This window comes from Psammomys obesus, unplaced genomic scaffold, assembly GCF_907164565.1.
Source record: "Psammomys obesus unplaced genomic scaffold, mPsaObe1.curated_primary_1811, whole genome shotgun sequence".
Classification (NCBI taxonomy): Eukaryota; Metazoa; Chordata; class Mammalia; order Rodentia; family Muridae; genus Psammomys; species Psammomys obesus.
The window spans coordinates 665,099-682,969 of record NW_026587032.1 but is presented as its reverse complement, the minus strand read 5'-3'; the positions used below and the strand labels follow the sequence as shown (position 1 = coordinate 682,969).

General features: G+C 44.6%; 1 protein-coding gene across 2 annotated transcripts in view; it reads left to right on the top strand.

Annotated features, from left to right (window-relative positions):
* Ube2b (ubiquitin conjugating enzyme E2 B) overlaps positions 1-16,856 on the top strand; it is a 19,009-nt gene extending 2,153 nt beyond the window's left edge. Inside the window, exons 1-7 of one of the 2 annotated variants that reach the window (XM_055602771.1) lie at positions 103-280; positions 2,493-2,573; positions 5,100-5,125; positions 7,930-8,019; positions 11,045-11,133; positions 12,628-12,766; positions 16,622-16,856. In XM_055602771.1, the coding sequence (XP_055458746.1) occupies positions 237-280; positions 2,493-2,573; positions 5,100-5,125; positions 7,930-8,019; positions 11,045-11,133; positions 12,628-12,756 (459 nt within the window). In that variant the 5' untranslated portion in view covers positions 103-236 and the 3' untranslated portion in view covers positions 12,757-12,766; positions 16,622-16,856. Of the gene's footprint in view, positions 1-102; positions 281-2,492; positions 2,574-5,099; positions 5,126-7,929; positions 8,020-11,044; positions 11,134-12,627; positions 13,886-16,621 lie in introns of those variants that run through there. The other variant, XM_055602772.1, reaches the window with a different exon arrangement.
* Positions 16,857-17,871: the final 1,015 nt, after the last annotated feature.

Genomic DNA, 17,871 nt, shown 5'->3' with positions numbered 1-17,871 from the left:
CCGGCGCCGCGCGCGCGCCCGCTCGCCCCGCCCCCGCCCCTCCTCCCGCGGTGGTAGCGGCGGAGGGCGGAGGGATCCGGAGGCGGCGGAGGGAGACGTCATTGCAGGGTTGTTTGTGCAGTCTCGGCGGCGGCGGCGGCGGCGGCGACCCACAGTGATTCGGCCGCTGCGCCGGGGGGTGGGGGGGCCGAACGGGACTCTTTTCTTTCAGACTGACCGCGGGGCAGCTGCGGAGCATGTCGACCCCGGCCCGTAGGAGGCTCATGCGAGATTTCAAGCGGTAAGAGCCCTCGCCCTAGCCCGACACGACGGCCCCTTCCCGGAGCCGTGGGACTGCAGGGCGGGGATCCGAGAGGTCTCCCCCCCCCCGTGACCCTGAGGGGGCGGGCTGCGTGGGCCCGCGGGAGCCCCGGCTTACCGGCGGCTCCTGCTCCCTCGCCTCGTACCTCCCTCTTGAGGAAAGACGGTCGGTACCCCAGCCTCCTGCCCTTCCCCCCCGCCACCACCAAAAGTAGGAAGGTGGCTGTCGCCGGGCCTAGGTGTCCCCGGAGATCCACCCCGGCCAGATGCCGACCCCTCGGCTCCCGCCTCTGCACCCTGCGGCGTCCCCTCCCCGGCCGGGGACCGGTCCAGCTTTGTTACGGGGCCCCGCCGTCCCTGCTTTTGTCGGGGTTGGGGTGAAGGCTGCCCCACGTCCCTTCCCTTGCTGCAGTGGTGAGGGTGGGGTCCGGTGCGCGAGGTCCGGAGGTGGTTAGCCCATCCCCCGAAACCCGACCCTGCCCCCGCCCACCTGGAAGGACCTTGAGAACTGGCTCGGGAACCCTGGGCCCGGAGCTGGCCACTCTGGGCTGCCAGTGCCTTCTGGAACTAAGATCTGGCTGCCGAATAAAGGCCTATCTATAGCCTCCCCAGCCTGGAAAAATGCCTCCCGTCAGACTGCAGCTAATCTGATACTCCACCTGGGCCTCCTTTTGGAAAATAGGGGTTTGTTCGGAAAATGTGGGGCTCGGAGGAAGAAAAGGACCTCTCCCTCTCCCTCCACCTGTTTACCTCTCCTTGGAAACGTACAAGTGCAGAAACAGTACGTGAAATCCAGTGTCAAGATTGTCCTAAGTTTTCTTTCCTGGTCAGACCTGCCGTGACTGAGACAAATCTGTAATATAAAACTTATATTTGCCACTCAGGAAGTAACTTCTCAACTTCGCCATTATAAAGCCCTGTAGGAGGCATTTGGAAGCCATTGTCTTGGGCTCTAGACAACTTCATCGTTTCATTCGTTGCTGTTTTTAGCCACTTGAAAGTGGGGAGTCGAGCAGTAAGGAGTTCCTTTCAGGCCTGTTAGTGGCCTAATCTGCTTGCAGTTGACCAAACTATACTTTCTTAAGTGGACTGATCGCCAAATTTCCCACCACTTGAAAATGACATATTTTGTGTGCGTGTGTGTGTGTGTAGTGGACAGGTTTTGTTTTGTTTTAATGATCTGATAGACAAGGAGATGCCCCTTTTGTTGCAAAAGTCACCCAAGGCTTGAAGTCACAATATTTGATTAGCTCCATGACTGAAATGCAAATAAAACTTCCCACTTGTTATCACTTGTTCATTTTTGTAATTTCTGTACTTGATTCTAAATGGACTACGCCGTGCCTTTGGTGGATTTCCACACATCTTGAGGTCACAAGAATTTGATGGTGCTTTCTATGAAGTCTGGTCTGAGAGGAAGATTTGGCCTGAGAGCAGAATCTTAAAAATACAACTGCTGGAAAAGCTAACTGGAGCTTCTACATTAGAAAGCCACTGTCTGAAGCACAGGCCATAAAGTAACCTTGCTTTCTAGTTAAATTGAATATGATTTTTGGTCATTTGGTGTGTACAGAGATTTCCTATAGTTTTATGTGTTGTTCATTGGTCTCCCGAGGACTGGGGAACCTTCCATGATTAAGATAGGAAAGTTGCGGGTTCTTTTTTTTATTTTTATTTATTGTTTGATTTTATTGTGGTTCTTTGTTTGTTTGTTTGTTTGTTTTTCAAGGCATGGTTTATCTGTTGTAACCCTAGCTATCCTGGAACTCACTTTGTAGACTGGGCTGGTCTTGAACTCACAGAGATCCAGCTGCCTCTGCCTCCCAAGTGCTGGGTGTACGTTCGCCACCACCACCTCCACCTGACATAAGTTGCAGGTTCCCCAAAAGTGTTTTTTTATTGCTGCTATTGTAAACTTTGAATAGGGTGAAGAGGGGAGTCGGGAAGCATGAGTTCTTCAAGAGACCGTATCTTAGATCTTGCTGTTTGAAGAGGGATGATCTTTTAGCCCTTTGGACTTATAGATCACTCGTAGTATTAATAAGTGGATTAACCTGGCTGATTTCTTTAAGTCGTGGTTCATTCCAGCCTAGACAACAAGTCAGTCTAGCCCGTCTCAGAATAGGCTCAGTAGAATTTGACCTCACTGACCTTTATGTTCAACTTTGAAAATGACCACTCTGGATTTTTAGATTGCAAGAGGACCCGCCTGTGGGGGTCAGTGGTGCACCATCTGAGAACAACATCATGCAGTGGAACGCAGTTATATTTGGGTGAGTTGCATAGGGACTCAAGTAAGAAAAGTAAGTATAAGCACTAGGGGGAAGGCTGGGGTCGAACCCGAAACCTGCTGGGTGGGGGGATGCCACTCTTTGAGAACCCAGGGCCTCGTGTGTTTGCTAGCACTCCTCCGCCGAGCTGTACACCCAGCCCCTGAAACATTTATTGAGTCTGGGACAGTTACATAAAATTGGTTTGTTCCTTGCTGTTATATATAGTTTAATCTGGTTTCTTTCTCTTGGGCCAGGATGTTGCAATGTTGCCTGGGGTGATTTTGAACTGGACTGAAAGGATCCTCTTGCCTTAGCCCTCTGGTGTAGCTGAGATTGTGGGCGAATGACACTACCTGGCAGTGGCTCTTTACGGTCACTTCAGGTGACTGGTTCCAGGATTTGCACACTGAGTGGTAGAATGCTTGCCTGCCGCGCATATGGCCCTGGGTTTGATCCCAAGCACTGATAAGTAAATACTTGAAATTAAATAGGGCGATAAAGAAAAGATAAATTACTTCATATAAAATGTGTGCCTCGCGAGTGTTTATGCTCATACTGTTGGAGCTGTAAAAGCACTTGGAGCCAGAAGTACTGTGACAAGAATTTCAGCTGAAGATGGAGTGCGCACAGCCCACTGAGAAGCGCTGAACAGAACGGTTGTTTTATGTTGTGTGATGCTGGGGTTGAACCCAAGCATGTTCCACACTGTAGGCAAATGCTCCACCACTGGGCTTCACTCCCAGCCCCTTTGAAGATTTTATTGAGATGGACTTCTGGCAAGGATTGGGATGCAGCCATTTGATTCAGCCCTTGGAGGCTAAGGCTGCCTAATAAGGCCCTGTCTCCCAAAGCAAAAAAGGCAAAACGATCTTCATGAATTTTTCAGACTGTCCTTAAACTTAGGATCCTCTTGCTTTAGGGAGCCACTGTACTAAATACCTTCCTAAATTTTTGTTTATTGTCTGAGTGTGAAAGTGTGCATGTGTGCGTGCTTGTGACTGTGGGTGGTTTCTTGTAACCCACAACATTCACTGTAGAGGTAAGATGGCAAGTGTTCAGTCATTTCCTCCAACAAGGGATAGCATGGCAAGTTGTTTTACCTGCTGAACCATCTTGCTAGCCCTGCATATCCTTTTCGATTTAAAACTTAAATTTTTTTGATTATGTGTGTGTGTGAGATTGTGGAGTTTGCCACTGCAGCTGGCCGTTGTATGGTTTTATGATAAATCCACGTAATTGATTAAAAACTAGGATTTGAAGGGGTATGTGTACAAGAGAGAAGGTGCAGTCTGGTCTGAAGTTGTGAAGTGCCCGTAGGGGTGCTGGGAACGAAGCTCCTGTAAGAGCTTCTTTTTTCAAGTACTCTTAGTCACTGAGCACCTTACAAGAGTCTACATTTAAGAACCGGGGGTACTGAGGATGTAACTCAGGTGGTGGAGTGCTTGCCTAGCGTTCTTGCAGTCCTGGCCTCAGTCATCTGTAATCATACCCCCTGGAAGACTGAGGCAGAAGTATCACAAATTAGCCAGCTATTTAGCAAAACCTTGTCTTATTAGGTATACTGGCTCATACTTAATAAATCCTACCACTCAGGAGTCTGAGGCAGGAGGATTGCTGCAGGGTTAAGCAAGCAACGGGCTGTAATCCTCCCCCCCTCCCTTTTTTTTTTTCCTGTGTATGTGTGTTGCACCATTTATTTTAATTTTGGTTTGAGCCAGTCTTGCCAAGTTGCTCGGGCTGGCCTCACACTGTGTTTGAGGCAGTCCTCAAACTTTGACATTCTCCCGCTTTGCTTCCTAAGTATCTGAGATTACAAGTTTGTGGCACTTGTGTTGGTTTTGGTTGGTTATTGTTTTTTGTTTTTTTGTTTTTTTGTTTTTTGCCGGGGTTGGGTAGGTTTTTTGTTGGTTTGTTTGTTTTGTTGTTTTTTGTTGTTGGTAGTGGTGGGGTTTTTTGTTTTTTAAGACGGTTTCTCAGGGCTGGAGAGATGGCAAGAGCACTGGCTGCTCTTGCAGAGGACCTGGGTTCAATTCCCAGCACCCACATGGCAACTCACAAATGTCTGTAACTCCTGCCTCAGAGGATTAGACCACTTCACACATGCAGGCAAAACACCAATGTACATAAAATAAAAATTAAAAAATATTAAAGAAAAAAAATTGAGATGGTTTCTCTGTAGCCCTGGCTGTAGCCTGTAGTCCAGGCTGGCCTCAAACTCAGATTCGCCTGCCTCTCCCTTAACAGTGCTAGGATTAAAGGTGAGTACACTTAGCTGTACTGTATTCTTTGTACAACAAAATCGTAGACAAGTTTGTTGAGTAAATCTATCCTTTCAAAAAAAAAAAAAAAAAAACTTAAACATTGAAAGTCATTTCTGCTCCCTCAGTAAGAAGCCTGAGCTGGTTTGTTGAGCTCTCCAGGGAGCAGGGTGAGTGCGGTCCTTTCTAGTTACCCACTTTATCCCTCCTTGAAACCAGAAAAAGCAGAGTGAAAACATCTTTTAATCAGAAGTCTTTTTGTTTTCAGACCAGAAGGGACGCCCTTTGAAGATGGTGAGTAATTCTTAATTATTTCCTGTATATTAAAAGGATGCTTTTAGGTCGGAGATTTGAACACCAACACACCTTTCTGAAGACAGGCTCTATGCTTAATAAAGCCTGTGGATGCTAAGCTGGTGAATGGAAAGTTAGTTTGCAAGAATCGTTTTTGCAGATATCTTGGACATCTCTGCCTCCAGTTTTTTCTGCAGCATGGTTTGCCTGTAGAGCTGGAGATCTAAGTGGTGGTCTGTTATGAATAGTTTCTATTTGGGTGGCCAGAGAGAAGGTGTCCCTGAGGTGATACCAAGAGAGTAGCTGTACTTTTCTACTTGGTTATCTGCATTGATAAGGGTCAGGTTCTTTTCTTTTTCTCTTTTTTCCTCTGCTGCTAGGAATCAAACCCAGAGCTCTGTGTGTTCTAGGCAAGCGCTCCGCTGCCAAGCTGTCCTGAGTTCTGAACCCATAGCCACCAGTAGCTTCACTGCTTAGCATTTAACATCCAGAAGCGCACAGTCATTTATTTGCATCTCAGGTTGGGTATACCCAACAGGAGCCAAGAAAATGAGAGAATGGTTCTAAGCTGTAATCACAGTTAAGTTTATTACATTGATTTTTTTTAAGCAGGTACTTAAAGATTTTCTCTAATTATAGTGGATTTTTTAAAATTAAACAGCTTTGCTGTAATTATCAGAATGCCTTCAGAATCCATCTGTTCAGCGATCCATCTGTTTGACAAGAATAATCACTGTGAACTGTTTGTGAGGGTGCCACCTGAAAGCTGAGAAGCAAATGGTATTGTGCTTGAACTCCAGGGTACTAAGTACTTATTGAAGAATACCATGGCTGCTCTGGACATGGGTTCTAGACTCACGCTATAGTGAAATCTAGCATCTACATACTTGAGATGGACTTTATTGTAGTCCCTTCTGTTGGCCTGGACTCAGAACTACTCCTGCCTCTCCCTTACAAGTACTAGGATTGCTGTCTTACTAAACATCTGCGTTAGGGATATTCGCCACACTGTCATCTTATTTCTAGATAGGCATAAGGAGTCCAGGGAGGTACTGAATGATTACAGCATTTTTTTTTTTTTTTTAGCTATCTCAGGACTTCTAGGGTATGTTCCATTCAGGGTGTCTGAGTCCCCTCTCAGGGGACTATGTGACCATCTTGATACCAGTGCTGTGTTGACCTTTTTTTGCTGGTACAAAAGCAGCAAAAGCTGCATCAGTACCTAAGTAATTGAGCATTTAAGAACAAGCTGAGACTATGGCCCACACAGTACTGACAGTTGCTGTGTTCTTTGCATGTTAAAATGGCTTGGTGATAGTTGGAGTTGCTTGTGTAATTCCATTTGGACCTCTTGGTCTGCTCCTTATTATTTTCAGTGATGGAGGTGTTCCTCAAAAGTATATCAAATGTACTTCACAGCTCAGTTCGTTAGAGCTTGGGTTGCTGTTCGCTTTAAATAATGACTGACAGAGCTGTACGTGGTGACAGGAGCTGTAATCGCAGCACTCAGGGAGGCAGAGTAGGTGGATCTCTTGTTCAAGGCCAGCCTGGTCTGCAGAGCTCGCCCAAGGACAACCAAGGCTGTCCTTGCCTGTCTCAGAAAAAACAAAAACAAAAAGAAAAACAAAAGCAAAGTGGTAATACTCAAAAAAGTTATAATACTCACGCCACAAAATTGTTTTTTAGTTTTTCTTGCACTTGGTACTATCTGGTTCTTGGAGTTCTTTTGTCTGTTACCATGGTGAGTTATAATAGTGTATGCTGTTCTGTACACCTCTCAGTTTCTTGACTCCAGTTCCTGCCCCATAGTGGGGCTAATCTGCCAAGTGGTCCTGAGAGCAAAACCTTAAGATTAACTCTCCTATACTTTTGCTTGCAACTGTGTAGCGTAGCTGTTTTAATAATTGCAAAACTGAAATTGTAAACTTAAAACATGTAAGGGCTGGAGATGTAGATCACCAAAGAGTAGATGCTTGAGGTATACATGAGGCCCTTGTGTTTTGATCCTCAGCATAGTAGTTTAGGGCCAACTTTGTTAACTGTCTAGTTACCTCTGCTAATATGTTGCAGGTATGAGATAGGACTTAGCTTTGTTTGTTTTATATCTTTGGCCTCTAATTCCAAATTCCCAACCACCTGCAGCAACAAAAAGTAATGAAATGGAGGCTGTATTCCAAATCTATGACAGCTGAAGATGTGAACTATATAACTGGTTCTTAACATGTTCAAATGAAAGAGACAGAACTACATCAGCACCCATGCCTAAGTTGTCCTTCACCAGGTGGTAGTCAACTGTCTCAGAATCCTTTGGCACCCTCCTTTTAAGCTGTAAAAATTTTTCTAGTTCCCTAAGTGTGTATTTTTAAATTTTATTAGCTAGGGCCCAGTTGCCTTCCAAAAATACGGCAGTTGGAACTGGTGCGATGACTCCGGGGGTAAAGGAACGTACCCCACAAACCCTGACAACCTGAGTTTGATTCCCAGAACTTGGGCATGGGTGCGAGGAAAGAACTAACCAGAACAAAAATGACCTCTGACCTTCACACATAAACCTGCATACACAAATCACACACACCTAACCAATCAGGTATGACTGTTACCACTTACCACACTAATCTAGTAGCCCATGAAAGTGCTTGTCCCCTGAGCCCTTGCCAGTGTTATTTGTTCACGGAAGTGGGTTAGCTGTTCGTATGCTAAAGCAGACTCCTCAGGATGACAGGTGCTTGTGCAGAATAAAAGTATTTGATGAAATTTAGAAGTGATGTTTTTCTTTACTGTACTTTGCTTTGTTTTCTGTCCAGGTACTTTTAAACTAGTGATAGAATTTTCTGAAGAATATCCAAATAAACCACCAACCGTTAGGTTTTTATCCAAAATGTTTCATCCAAATGGTAAGTAGCAGTTTCTTAGATTCTGTCAGTGATGGGATGAGGGGGTGGGAGGGCTTGTTCCCTCCCCTTGAATAAAGCTTGTTTTTTAGTTAGGGCTGGTCTTCAAGTAGTGCTTCCATGCCCATGGTAGCTACAGTTTCATTGCTAGAACCTTTTTTTTTTTTTTTTTTTAAGATTTCTTTATTTTTTTATTCAGTATTCTGCCTGCATGCGTGCCTGCAGGGCAGAAGAGGGCACCAGACCTCATTATACATGGTTGTGAGACACCCATTGGTTGTTGGGAATTGAACTCCAGACCTTTGGAAGAACAGCCAGTGCTCTTACCCTCTGAGCCATCTTTCCATCCCCTCATTGATAGAATCTTAAGGTTCCTTCTGTGAGGGAAAGTAGTAAGGTAATAAATATTTATTTACTTAAAGAACAAAAATTTCAGCTGGGCATTGGTGGTTTTACCCAACACTCAGGAGGCAGAGACAGCCGGATCTCTGCATGTCCAAGGCATTCTGGTCTACAGAGTGAGTTCCAGGACAGCCAGAGCTATACAGAGAAACTGTCTCAAAGCAAAAATAGAACAAACAAAAGAACAAAAAAATTCACCTGAAATCTGGCTTTTAAAAAACCACACATTCAAGCCAGGGCGGTGGATAATCAGGAATTGAAGGTTATCCTTGGCTACTTAGCCAGCCTAGACTTCATCACACCCTGTCTCCCAAAACAAATCGGCTCAGTAGGTAAAAGGTATCTTGCCACCAAGTCTGGCAGCCTAAGTTCAGTCCTAGGACTCCCATGAGAGACCCCGCTCCTGCAGGCTCTCCTCTGACCTCTAGACATGTTACCTGAGCACACATGCACACGTATGCACATGTAGGTGAGTAGAGAGACAGATGATGGGATCTCATAGCCAGGCTGGCCCTCAGGCCGACGTGGATCCAGGCATGACTGTGATCGTCCCTAGAGTGCTTATGGGCAGGCCCAATTTACGTGGTGCTGGGGATCAAATTCCCAAGCGTACACAGTAGGCAAGCTCTACAAGCTGAACCGTGTCCCAGTGCAGGGCTGGCACACACATCTGTAACGTGTACCTTTCTGCTTGTCCATTTCTGCCTATTTCTATTTGTTATGTATACCTGTTTATTTACTTACCTGTCTCGCCTACCAGGCTGCGATTAGAGGTGTGGGCCGCCACTGCGTTCCACAGTTACGCCATGTCACACAAGTGCAGCACATTAAATTCCACAGTTCAGTAGCGCTCTGGTATAGTCCAGACATGCTGAAACTGAAAGTGGCCGGTTTCCTTTTCTCTTGTGAGACAGAACATATAGTAAGGCACTTTGCATTAATGGATTCTTATAACACACGGGCCTTACTGACTTATCACCTGTGTAAATGGTCTGTCTCTTAGGCTTGTTTGTAGCTATACTTTGTCTTTATTGCTTGAATAGTGTTTTACTATTTAGATATATTCTGTTTCCGTGTTGATAATTGATGGGCATTTGGATCCAGGTTTCCTTTACCATTTCAAAAAACAAAATTGGTGGAAAACTTTAAAATTATCAAATGCTTTTGCTTTTTTATCTTTTTATTTTTTTATTTTTTGCTTGTGGGAAGTGGTGTGACATTTGAGTCTGTAGGAAGGATGAAAAGTGGCTGACTTACTCTAAGGCCAGAAGATCTGAGCTGAGGCTGTTAGCAGCACTGAGCACAGAGAACAAATGAGGCCAAGAGGGGTAGATACAATTGCCCAGGGGTCAGTAGTGGGGTGGAAAGAAGAAAAGCCCAAGGATGGAGCCCAAGAAAAGGCAGGATTGAAACACATAATCTCTCCTCAGCTCTGTCGCTGTGGAAAATGTTCTTGTTTTGTGGTTTTGTCAGGAGAAGTGGAACATGCCTGTAATTCCAACACTTGGGAGGTAGAGAGAAGCAGGAGGATCAGAGTTCAGTGCTGTCCTAGGCTCCATGGCAGGCCTGGGCTCCATGGGACTTCTAAAAGAATGAGGCCCACACATTGGCCTAAGAGGGTGAAAGTTTCTCAGTGCATGATAACTTCATGCGTTTTTCTTCCGCTTGTATGTAGCCAGGATTTGGGGGGATAGGCATGTATTACAAGATCAGCTATCAGTCTTAGCTGCTAAAATTTTAACATTAATTTTTCAAATATTTGTGGCCTCATTTAGCCAAAGTGAAGGTATTTATATACTTTTTAAAAAATCACAATATGGAATTACTGGATATAATTTTTAACCTTTTTTTCAGGTAGACAGGCCATTCTCTGTGAGCTCAAGGCCAGCCTGGTCTACATAGTAAGTTCCAGGCCAGCCAGGGCTACATAGTAAGAACCTGTCTACAAAGCTGCTTTGTTTTCATAGCAAGCACAGTAGATGGATGCCATTTTTAATGACTGCACTATCATTGTTCCTTGAATGTGTCATCATTGATTATTTTTTGTAATGCTTGGAACCTCACCCAGGACTTTGTCCATGAGTGTAAATGCCCCACCACTGAGCTTGCACCTCCAGGCACAAGTGTCATTTTTTAGCATATCTTTTTTGGACCACCAGGAAGTTTACTGGTTTTTCTCATTGATTATATAATTGTTAATATCCTACAAATACATCTCTGTATGTATTCATGTTAATCTCCTGAGAATCATCTCAAGGAGTGAGGTTTTTTAAGAGCTCTATTTGAGACTTAAGAAAGATGGGGTAGTTTTGGTTTGGGTGCTGGGAAGTGAACCCAGGCCCTGCACATCTGAAACAGGCACTCTCCCACTGAGCTACAACCTTGGACCTGAAATGGATTAATGTATGGTTGCTTCCGAAAAAATCTCTTTCAGCCTTCCAAAGGTGTGATGGGCAGTGAGATAGACATTACTTTTCACAAGTTTCCCTCTAAGATGGACGAGTTTAGTTACTACCTGACATTCAGAACTTGAGTCTTGGTGTTGGATACTGTATGTGTGTGTGCTGACGAGCTTGTAGTGTGGGATGTGAGTTGCTTGTAAGTAATTTGAGTGTTGTTTTTGCAGTGTATGCTGACGGTAGCATATGTTTAGATATCCTGCAGAACCGATGGAGTCCCACATACGATGTCTCTTCCATCTTAACTTCAATTCAGGTAAGTCTCTGTTGAGGTGCATCGCAGCTTCTTCATGTTGTATGGACGTAACCAGTCCTTACAAGAGCGGAAAGCCAGGTGAGCACACCAGTGCCAGAGACTCCTGCTGCACTGAGACAGACCCTGACTGTTCTGCATGTTTGTTACCTCACATAGGAAATCTAATCGAATCCATTTTGAGGGTTGCCCAGCCTGACCCATGGAAGACTTTAAATTTTCCTGCCTCTCTTCTTAAGTGCTGGGTACATGTGCCACCATGCCTAATCACAGTTTGTTTCCTAACTATGTGCTACACATTCTCACAGGTCAGACTTACTCCTGCCCACATGGTATCTTGGGGAGAAGTAAAGGTGATTACTTAGAAAATGGTGAGGACCTCAAGGAAGTGCCAGGTTCAGAGAACCTGTGCCTTTGTTGTCTTATTCAAGAAAGTATTCTTAAAAGAGGACAGTAACTTTCCATGAGTCTGGAGAGGCTGTTCTAGCTGTGCTGATTTGAGAGGAGCGAAAAAACATTTGAATTTATGTCCATCTTTGTGAGTCTTTCACCCTACTGCTGTTCTGCTCATCTTTGGGTATGTCACTGTATTCCATACTACATCGTTGAACCCTATTCATGTCTGATTCCCACTACCTGTCTGTGCTGCTCATCCTCTGTCCATCTGTCCCATCCCTTTGTGTCCCCCACCCCCACCATAGTCCACTTCTGTTCCCATGTCCCACATATTCAGAAGTATACTCTACATAGAAGAGCAATTTGCTCAGTACTCTCTGTTCCTCTTGTAAGGTCAACTTACACCTACCTTTACTATTTCATTCCCTCCCTGCTAAACATGTTTTATTTATCAAAGGAACAAGGTTTATCCTCCAGTTTACCTACAGATTTGCCGAGTAACCACAATAATAAGAATCAGACCTGAGGGTTAGGGTTAGTAATAGAGCACCTATCTTGCATGCCCGAAACCTGAACACCACAGAACAATGATAATAGTGGAGCTGGGCAGTGGTGACTCACACCTTTAATCCTAGCACCAGGGAGGCAGAGCCAGGCGGATCTCTGTTCAAGGACAGCCTGGTCTACAGAGTGAGTTTCAGCACAACCAGGGCTAGACAGAAAAACACTGTCTCGAAAAACTAAAAAAAAAAAAAAAAAAAAAAAAAAAGTTAATAGCAGTAAAAGGTATTAAGGTATTTACAGATGTTATAGTTTAACCGAAATAAGATGTTTATTTCATGGTGAAGAAGTTCTTATATGCTAGTGAGTATTGTTCTTGGCTGGTTTCCTTGAAATGGGAAGTCTCAAGGCAACTGGGAATTGTTTTGGAAGCTTATGTTCTTTAGCAGAGCAAACTTTTTTCATACCATTTCTGAAGGTTTAAGACCTAAAAGATGACATGAACTTGAAGTGATTCTGTTTTGTGTAATTTTTCAGTCCTCATCTGGGCCCTGTTAATTTAACACATAACTGAAAAACATTGTCTTCTCTCTCTTCTAGTCTCTGTTGGATGAACCGAATCCAAACAGTCCAGCCAATAGCCAAGCAGCACAGCTTTATCAGGAAAACAAACGGGAGTATGAGAAGAGAGTTTCGGCCATTGTTGAGCAAAGCTGGAATGATTCCTAATAGACACCCGGTCTGTTCATCTTTTCATCGTTGTTGTGTATAATTTACCTCCCAGTAGAAAGGCTAGCAAGTTTTAAGTGCCACGGGTTTTAAGGATTCTGCAGAGAGAAAAGAAAAAGTCCTTCAGTTTAGAACCTACAAAAGCTTGTGTATCTTGATTAATGTACTTTTTATTGCATGGTGTGAACTAAGTTATTGCTGCATAAATTTGTAATATATCCTGTTTGTATTTTTTTCCAAGTGTATAATGTTGGTGTGGAGTTTTCATGACAGAATATACACATTTTGTAAATCTGTACTTTTTTCAAATATTGAATGCCTTATTTTTGAATTCTTTAGATTTTTAAATTGGAGAAAAACACTTAAAGTTTTTTATATATGAATATTACATGTAAAGCTGTTAAAATACATAACTTCAGTGCAAGAGACTTTGTCACTTATTTCCTTACCTGTGCAGGAGGGACTGTGCAGTCTCTAGCTCCCCGCCAGGTGAGAGCCTCATTTCCAACTGCAGAAGATCACACTTCTGTCTATCAAGAAAGTCTGCAAATTTGATTCCAAAACCAATTCTGATCTCCGGCTTTATTTTGAATGTACTTATGTTAGTTGAGTTGAGTAATTATAGACTTACTGGTCTGATTCTGTCCAGCTCTGTATTTGGGCCACTTGTTAACGTGTGTTTCTCATGTTAAACTGTACCTATTGTGACTTCACAATTGGCACCTCCACCACGGGCAGAGCCGACTTGCTCTGCTGTGTGGCAGTACTTCACAGGCTTTTGATTCAGAAGAAAGTAAAACCATCACCACTTCCCAGACGCTGTGCTGCAGTATTAGCCCTGGCCGGTTGCGTTGGTTTGAGCAAGGCAGAGATTTGGAAAGAATCTTGGTGTAACTTGAATATTTGCAAACTACCTTTTCGTGCAGCTGCGCGCTGTTTATTCGGGAACTGTTGAGCTCCAGGGCCTGCCGAGTTGCTTCTCACCCTCAGTTGTGTACAAGCTGTACTGCATCTTAGTTTACTGCGTAGATTTAAAACACAGTATTGTAGAAAGCCAATACAAAGCTATCCTATGCCTCCAAATAGTATAGAAAATGAAAAATATACAAGTAAATTCTGTTGAACCACTTGTGTAGTCTCTCTAGTAGTTGAAACAGCTATTGCAGTGAGTGAGCCTGAGTTTCTTGTCATCCGTACCAGCCTCCTAGAGACCTCTGGTAGCCTCTCTGTTGGAAGATTGGGTTGCAGGGTGACTGTGACTTCTGTTTACAAGCAAAGTTTAAAACTGGGATGGATAAGAACTGATGCTTCTTTAGAAGTTGTTACCCCAAGGGTCTAAAAGAGATGGCTCAGTGGTTAAGAGCACGTACCCCCTCAGGCAGGCAGTTCACAGTTGCCTGGAACTCGAGCTCCAGGGCTATCCAGAGCTGCTGACTAACTCAGACCCTGGCACTCCCACTCACACAAAGATACATACGTAATTAAAATGCTACCCAAAAATCAAGTAAGTTGGTCATGGTGGCACATGACCTGCTTAACCTTGGGAAGTTGGGGAGGATCCTGGGGTGGTTTTTTGTTTGTTTTGTTTTTTACTTGTTTTCAAGACAGGGTTTCTCTGTGTGGCCTTGGCTGTCCTGGACTTCCTGCCCAGCTGGTAGACCAGGCTGGCCTCGAACTCAGAGATCCTCCTGCCTCTGCCTTTTGAGTGCTAGCATTACAGATGTGCACCAGTGCCCCTGGCTCCCATATTTATTCTTGACCATTTTTTTTTTTTTTTTCTCACGCAGGTGAAAACAAACATTTCAATACTTGGTAAACAGTTAAAGGGAATGATGTCAGATGGTGAGCCCAGCTGCTCAGTTCATACACCTGGGGTCTGTGTGGCCCCTCTGACTTAGACAGTCCTTAGAAAGGTTCTCTTAGCCACTCCTATTTTGTCTTTGGCGGAGTACCAGATCTGAATCTTTAACTGATAAGTGCTACCATACAAGAATGTTCCTTTTTACTCTAGGTAACGTCTGTACAGTAAGAAGCTAGAACTAATGTTTTGGGGTGGATTTGCATAGGCTTTAGATGTGCTCATGTTTCCTCAGTAACAGGGCCTGGTGGAGAGTAATGCTCGTAGCACTTCAGGTTTCATTTAAGCATAAAGCTGGGCCCTGTTAAATTACAGGCCAGGGAACTAGAGAAAGGTGTCTCAGGTCAACCGGCTAGAAAAAAAGCTGGTTTTTGAAGTAGTCTGAGCCCTGAACCGTTAAAGAATGTTAAGGGGAATTTGTTTTGTTTTGGAGACAGAGTATCTGTAGCTCTGGCTGTCCTGAAACTCACTCTGTAGACCAGGCTGGCTTCGAACTCGGGGATCCACCTGCCTCTGCCTCCCAAGTGCTGGGATTACAGATGCCACCATGTCCAACTGGAATTTTACTTCTGAAGAAATGCTTTATTTGATAGAGTTACAACAGACTATCCAGTGAAAAAGTTTTCTTTGTCGTGGTTTTCCACTTTCACACCATTGAACCCAGCTACATACACTTCTTGAAGAGGGCTTAAGTTCAATTCCCAGCACCCATGCCAGGGAGCTCTCAACTACCTGTAACTTCAGCTCCAAAGGGCCTGAAACTTCTGCCCGGTGGGCACCAGCTCTCAGGGGCACAGATACACAAAGATTTTTAAAAGAACGTGGATATAATATGGATGTGGTGTGTGGGCTGTGCCTGTGTCAGCTCTTGGGGGCCAAGACAGGAGGATTACCATGAGTTTGAGGCTGGCAGTGAGTAAGACCCTACCTCTAGAAATAAACATTTGAACTCAAATGGGTAGGACTCAGGGTTCTGTCTGTTTTGAGTTGCTGGGACTCAAAACGCATGCTATGCGAGTATTCTTCAGTGAGCTGTATTACCAAGCCCTAGAATGCATTGATGTCTCAATTTTCCTAGTTTTGGGAGTAGACGGTGTGAATCATAGTTCTTTCTATTGTGTCCAGCCATAGCCTTTGTCATAAGTGTGTAAAGAGAAGTCTAGTAGTTGAAGCTGTTGTGCAGAATTGTCAGGAGAGAGACTTAGAACAGTTGTGGCTGTCTTTAGTTTCCACCTTGTTCTGGAGAAAATGAGCAACTATCCTTTTCCATGTAGATCATTTTTCCATCTAAGTATATGACAAAGCAGAGATACCAGAAGTCATTTGATGGAAAGGATTGGCCTTTCCTCTAGCCTTTAAGGAAAGAAGGCATCATTGAATACAGGTGCCAATTTTACTAAATCTATCTCATCATTTACTATAGCTTTTTAAAAATAGTCTTTGTGCTGTCTTGAGGTTTTCAAGTTTCTTCTCATCTGCGCATAGAATGGTTAGGGAGTTGATTTTAGTTGGGTCAAAAGGATGAATGGCCTGCGTCCTTTACAAACCAGCTTGTCAGCAGTCCACACACAGCTCAGCATTAGCTCCAGGTGTCCTCTTTGGTATATGAAAGGTTCAGACTTGGATGAGGAACTTGCCTGTGGAAGGATTTAACTGCCGTTGATTATGTAACTAACGCTCTGGCCACTTGGGACTTATCTGACAGTGTCTTGCTGAGAGCAGATAGCTAAGTTTACCAGGGAATGAATTTACAAATTTACAGAGTGACAGTTACAAAAAAAAAAAAAAAAAAAAAAAAAAAAACCCACACCTCTGGGCTGGATGTGTGTGTGGTTCAGTGTTTGATTCCCTAGCAACACCCTCCCCCACACCCCCAATACAAACAGTAGATGCCTCTTAACTGTTCAGTAGACCTTGACTGATCTGGAAGTGAATCCCTGAAATGTGGTTGGTTGGGAACTTAAAGAGGATCAGAGTCTGACTGAATTCATTCATCATCATTCTTAGAACCTGAGAAAGACTTTTCTCTACTATGTCTTGAAAGCTGCTGGAATGAAGACAGTGCACTTCAGCTGCCCTCTTAGGAGCAAAGACTTGGCTACGCCTGCTTCCTTTCTGAAACCCAGAGGAGAAAGTTGCCCCTTTACAAACAAGACCTTTTGCCAAGAATACCACTGCTCACCAGCTGAACTAGCCTAGCGGCGCTCCTGAAGACTGTCAAATAAAGAGGCTCGCAGCTCTGGTTGGCCCGTGTAAAGTCATTTTAGAGAATGGAATTGGGAAACTTTAGAACAGGGTTGGCTCAAAGAAAAGGAACAGGAAACCCATCACCTATCACCTCAGTCTAAGCCTCTCCCTTTCCATAGAAAAAGATGTGTTTGCCGCACCTGGTAGCACACTGGCAGAGTTGAGGGACGGCACTGCGGATGCTGGCGTGCTAGCAGCTTTAGTTTGTGTCGTCCTGCTGTGCTGTGACCCACCTTGGTCCCCATGTGTGCACACCAAGGTGTTGCGTCAGGCAGAATGGGATAAAAGGCTTCCTTCGGAGGGAGGACTCTTCCTTAGGGTCCAAGCAAAGCCAGCACCGCGGCTTTGAGTTTGATGGCAAAATATTCACCTTCCTGCCTTTGGTTATCACACATTTGGTTGTGTGTGCTAGAAAAACAGTCTTCTGTAGCCCAGACTGGCCTTGAGCTTGGTGTATAGTCAAGGATGACCTTTAGCGTCTGATCCTCTTGTTGCTAGGATTGTGGGTGTGCACAAACATGCCTGGTTTATGTGGTGCTGGAGAGAAGCTCGGGCCTTCGTGCCCGCCTTAGGCAGGCCCTCACCTCTAGCCCCACGTAGTTTCTTTGGCAAACTGGATCTTCTGCATGGAGCAGCTTGTGAAGTGGCTTCTCTTTTGTGTGAGTCCAAGCTTGTCAAGAGCTTTGCTTCCAGCATGTTCCAGTGTGGCCTCAGTGGAGACCGGGACAGAACAGAAGCACACTCAGACACATACAGACACTGGCTTACCACGCTCTCCTCCAATAAGGGGAGCCCTGTTTGGTGAAAGCCTCCATGAGGGCGCTGGCAGTAGGAAGTGTCTGCAGGCACACAACCACTGTGGACAACTGAATGAGCACTTAAGAGACCAAGGTCCAAACCTGTTATGAATTCCGTGTGTCACCCTAAGCACATGGGAGCCTGAGGCAGATGAAAGTACCAGGCCAGCCAGGACTACATACATGTCAAGACTCAAAAACGGTCAGAGTGAA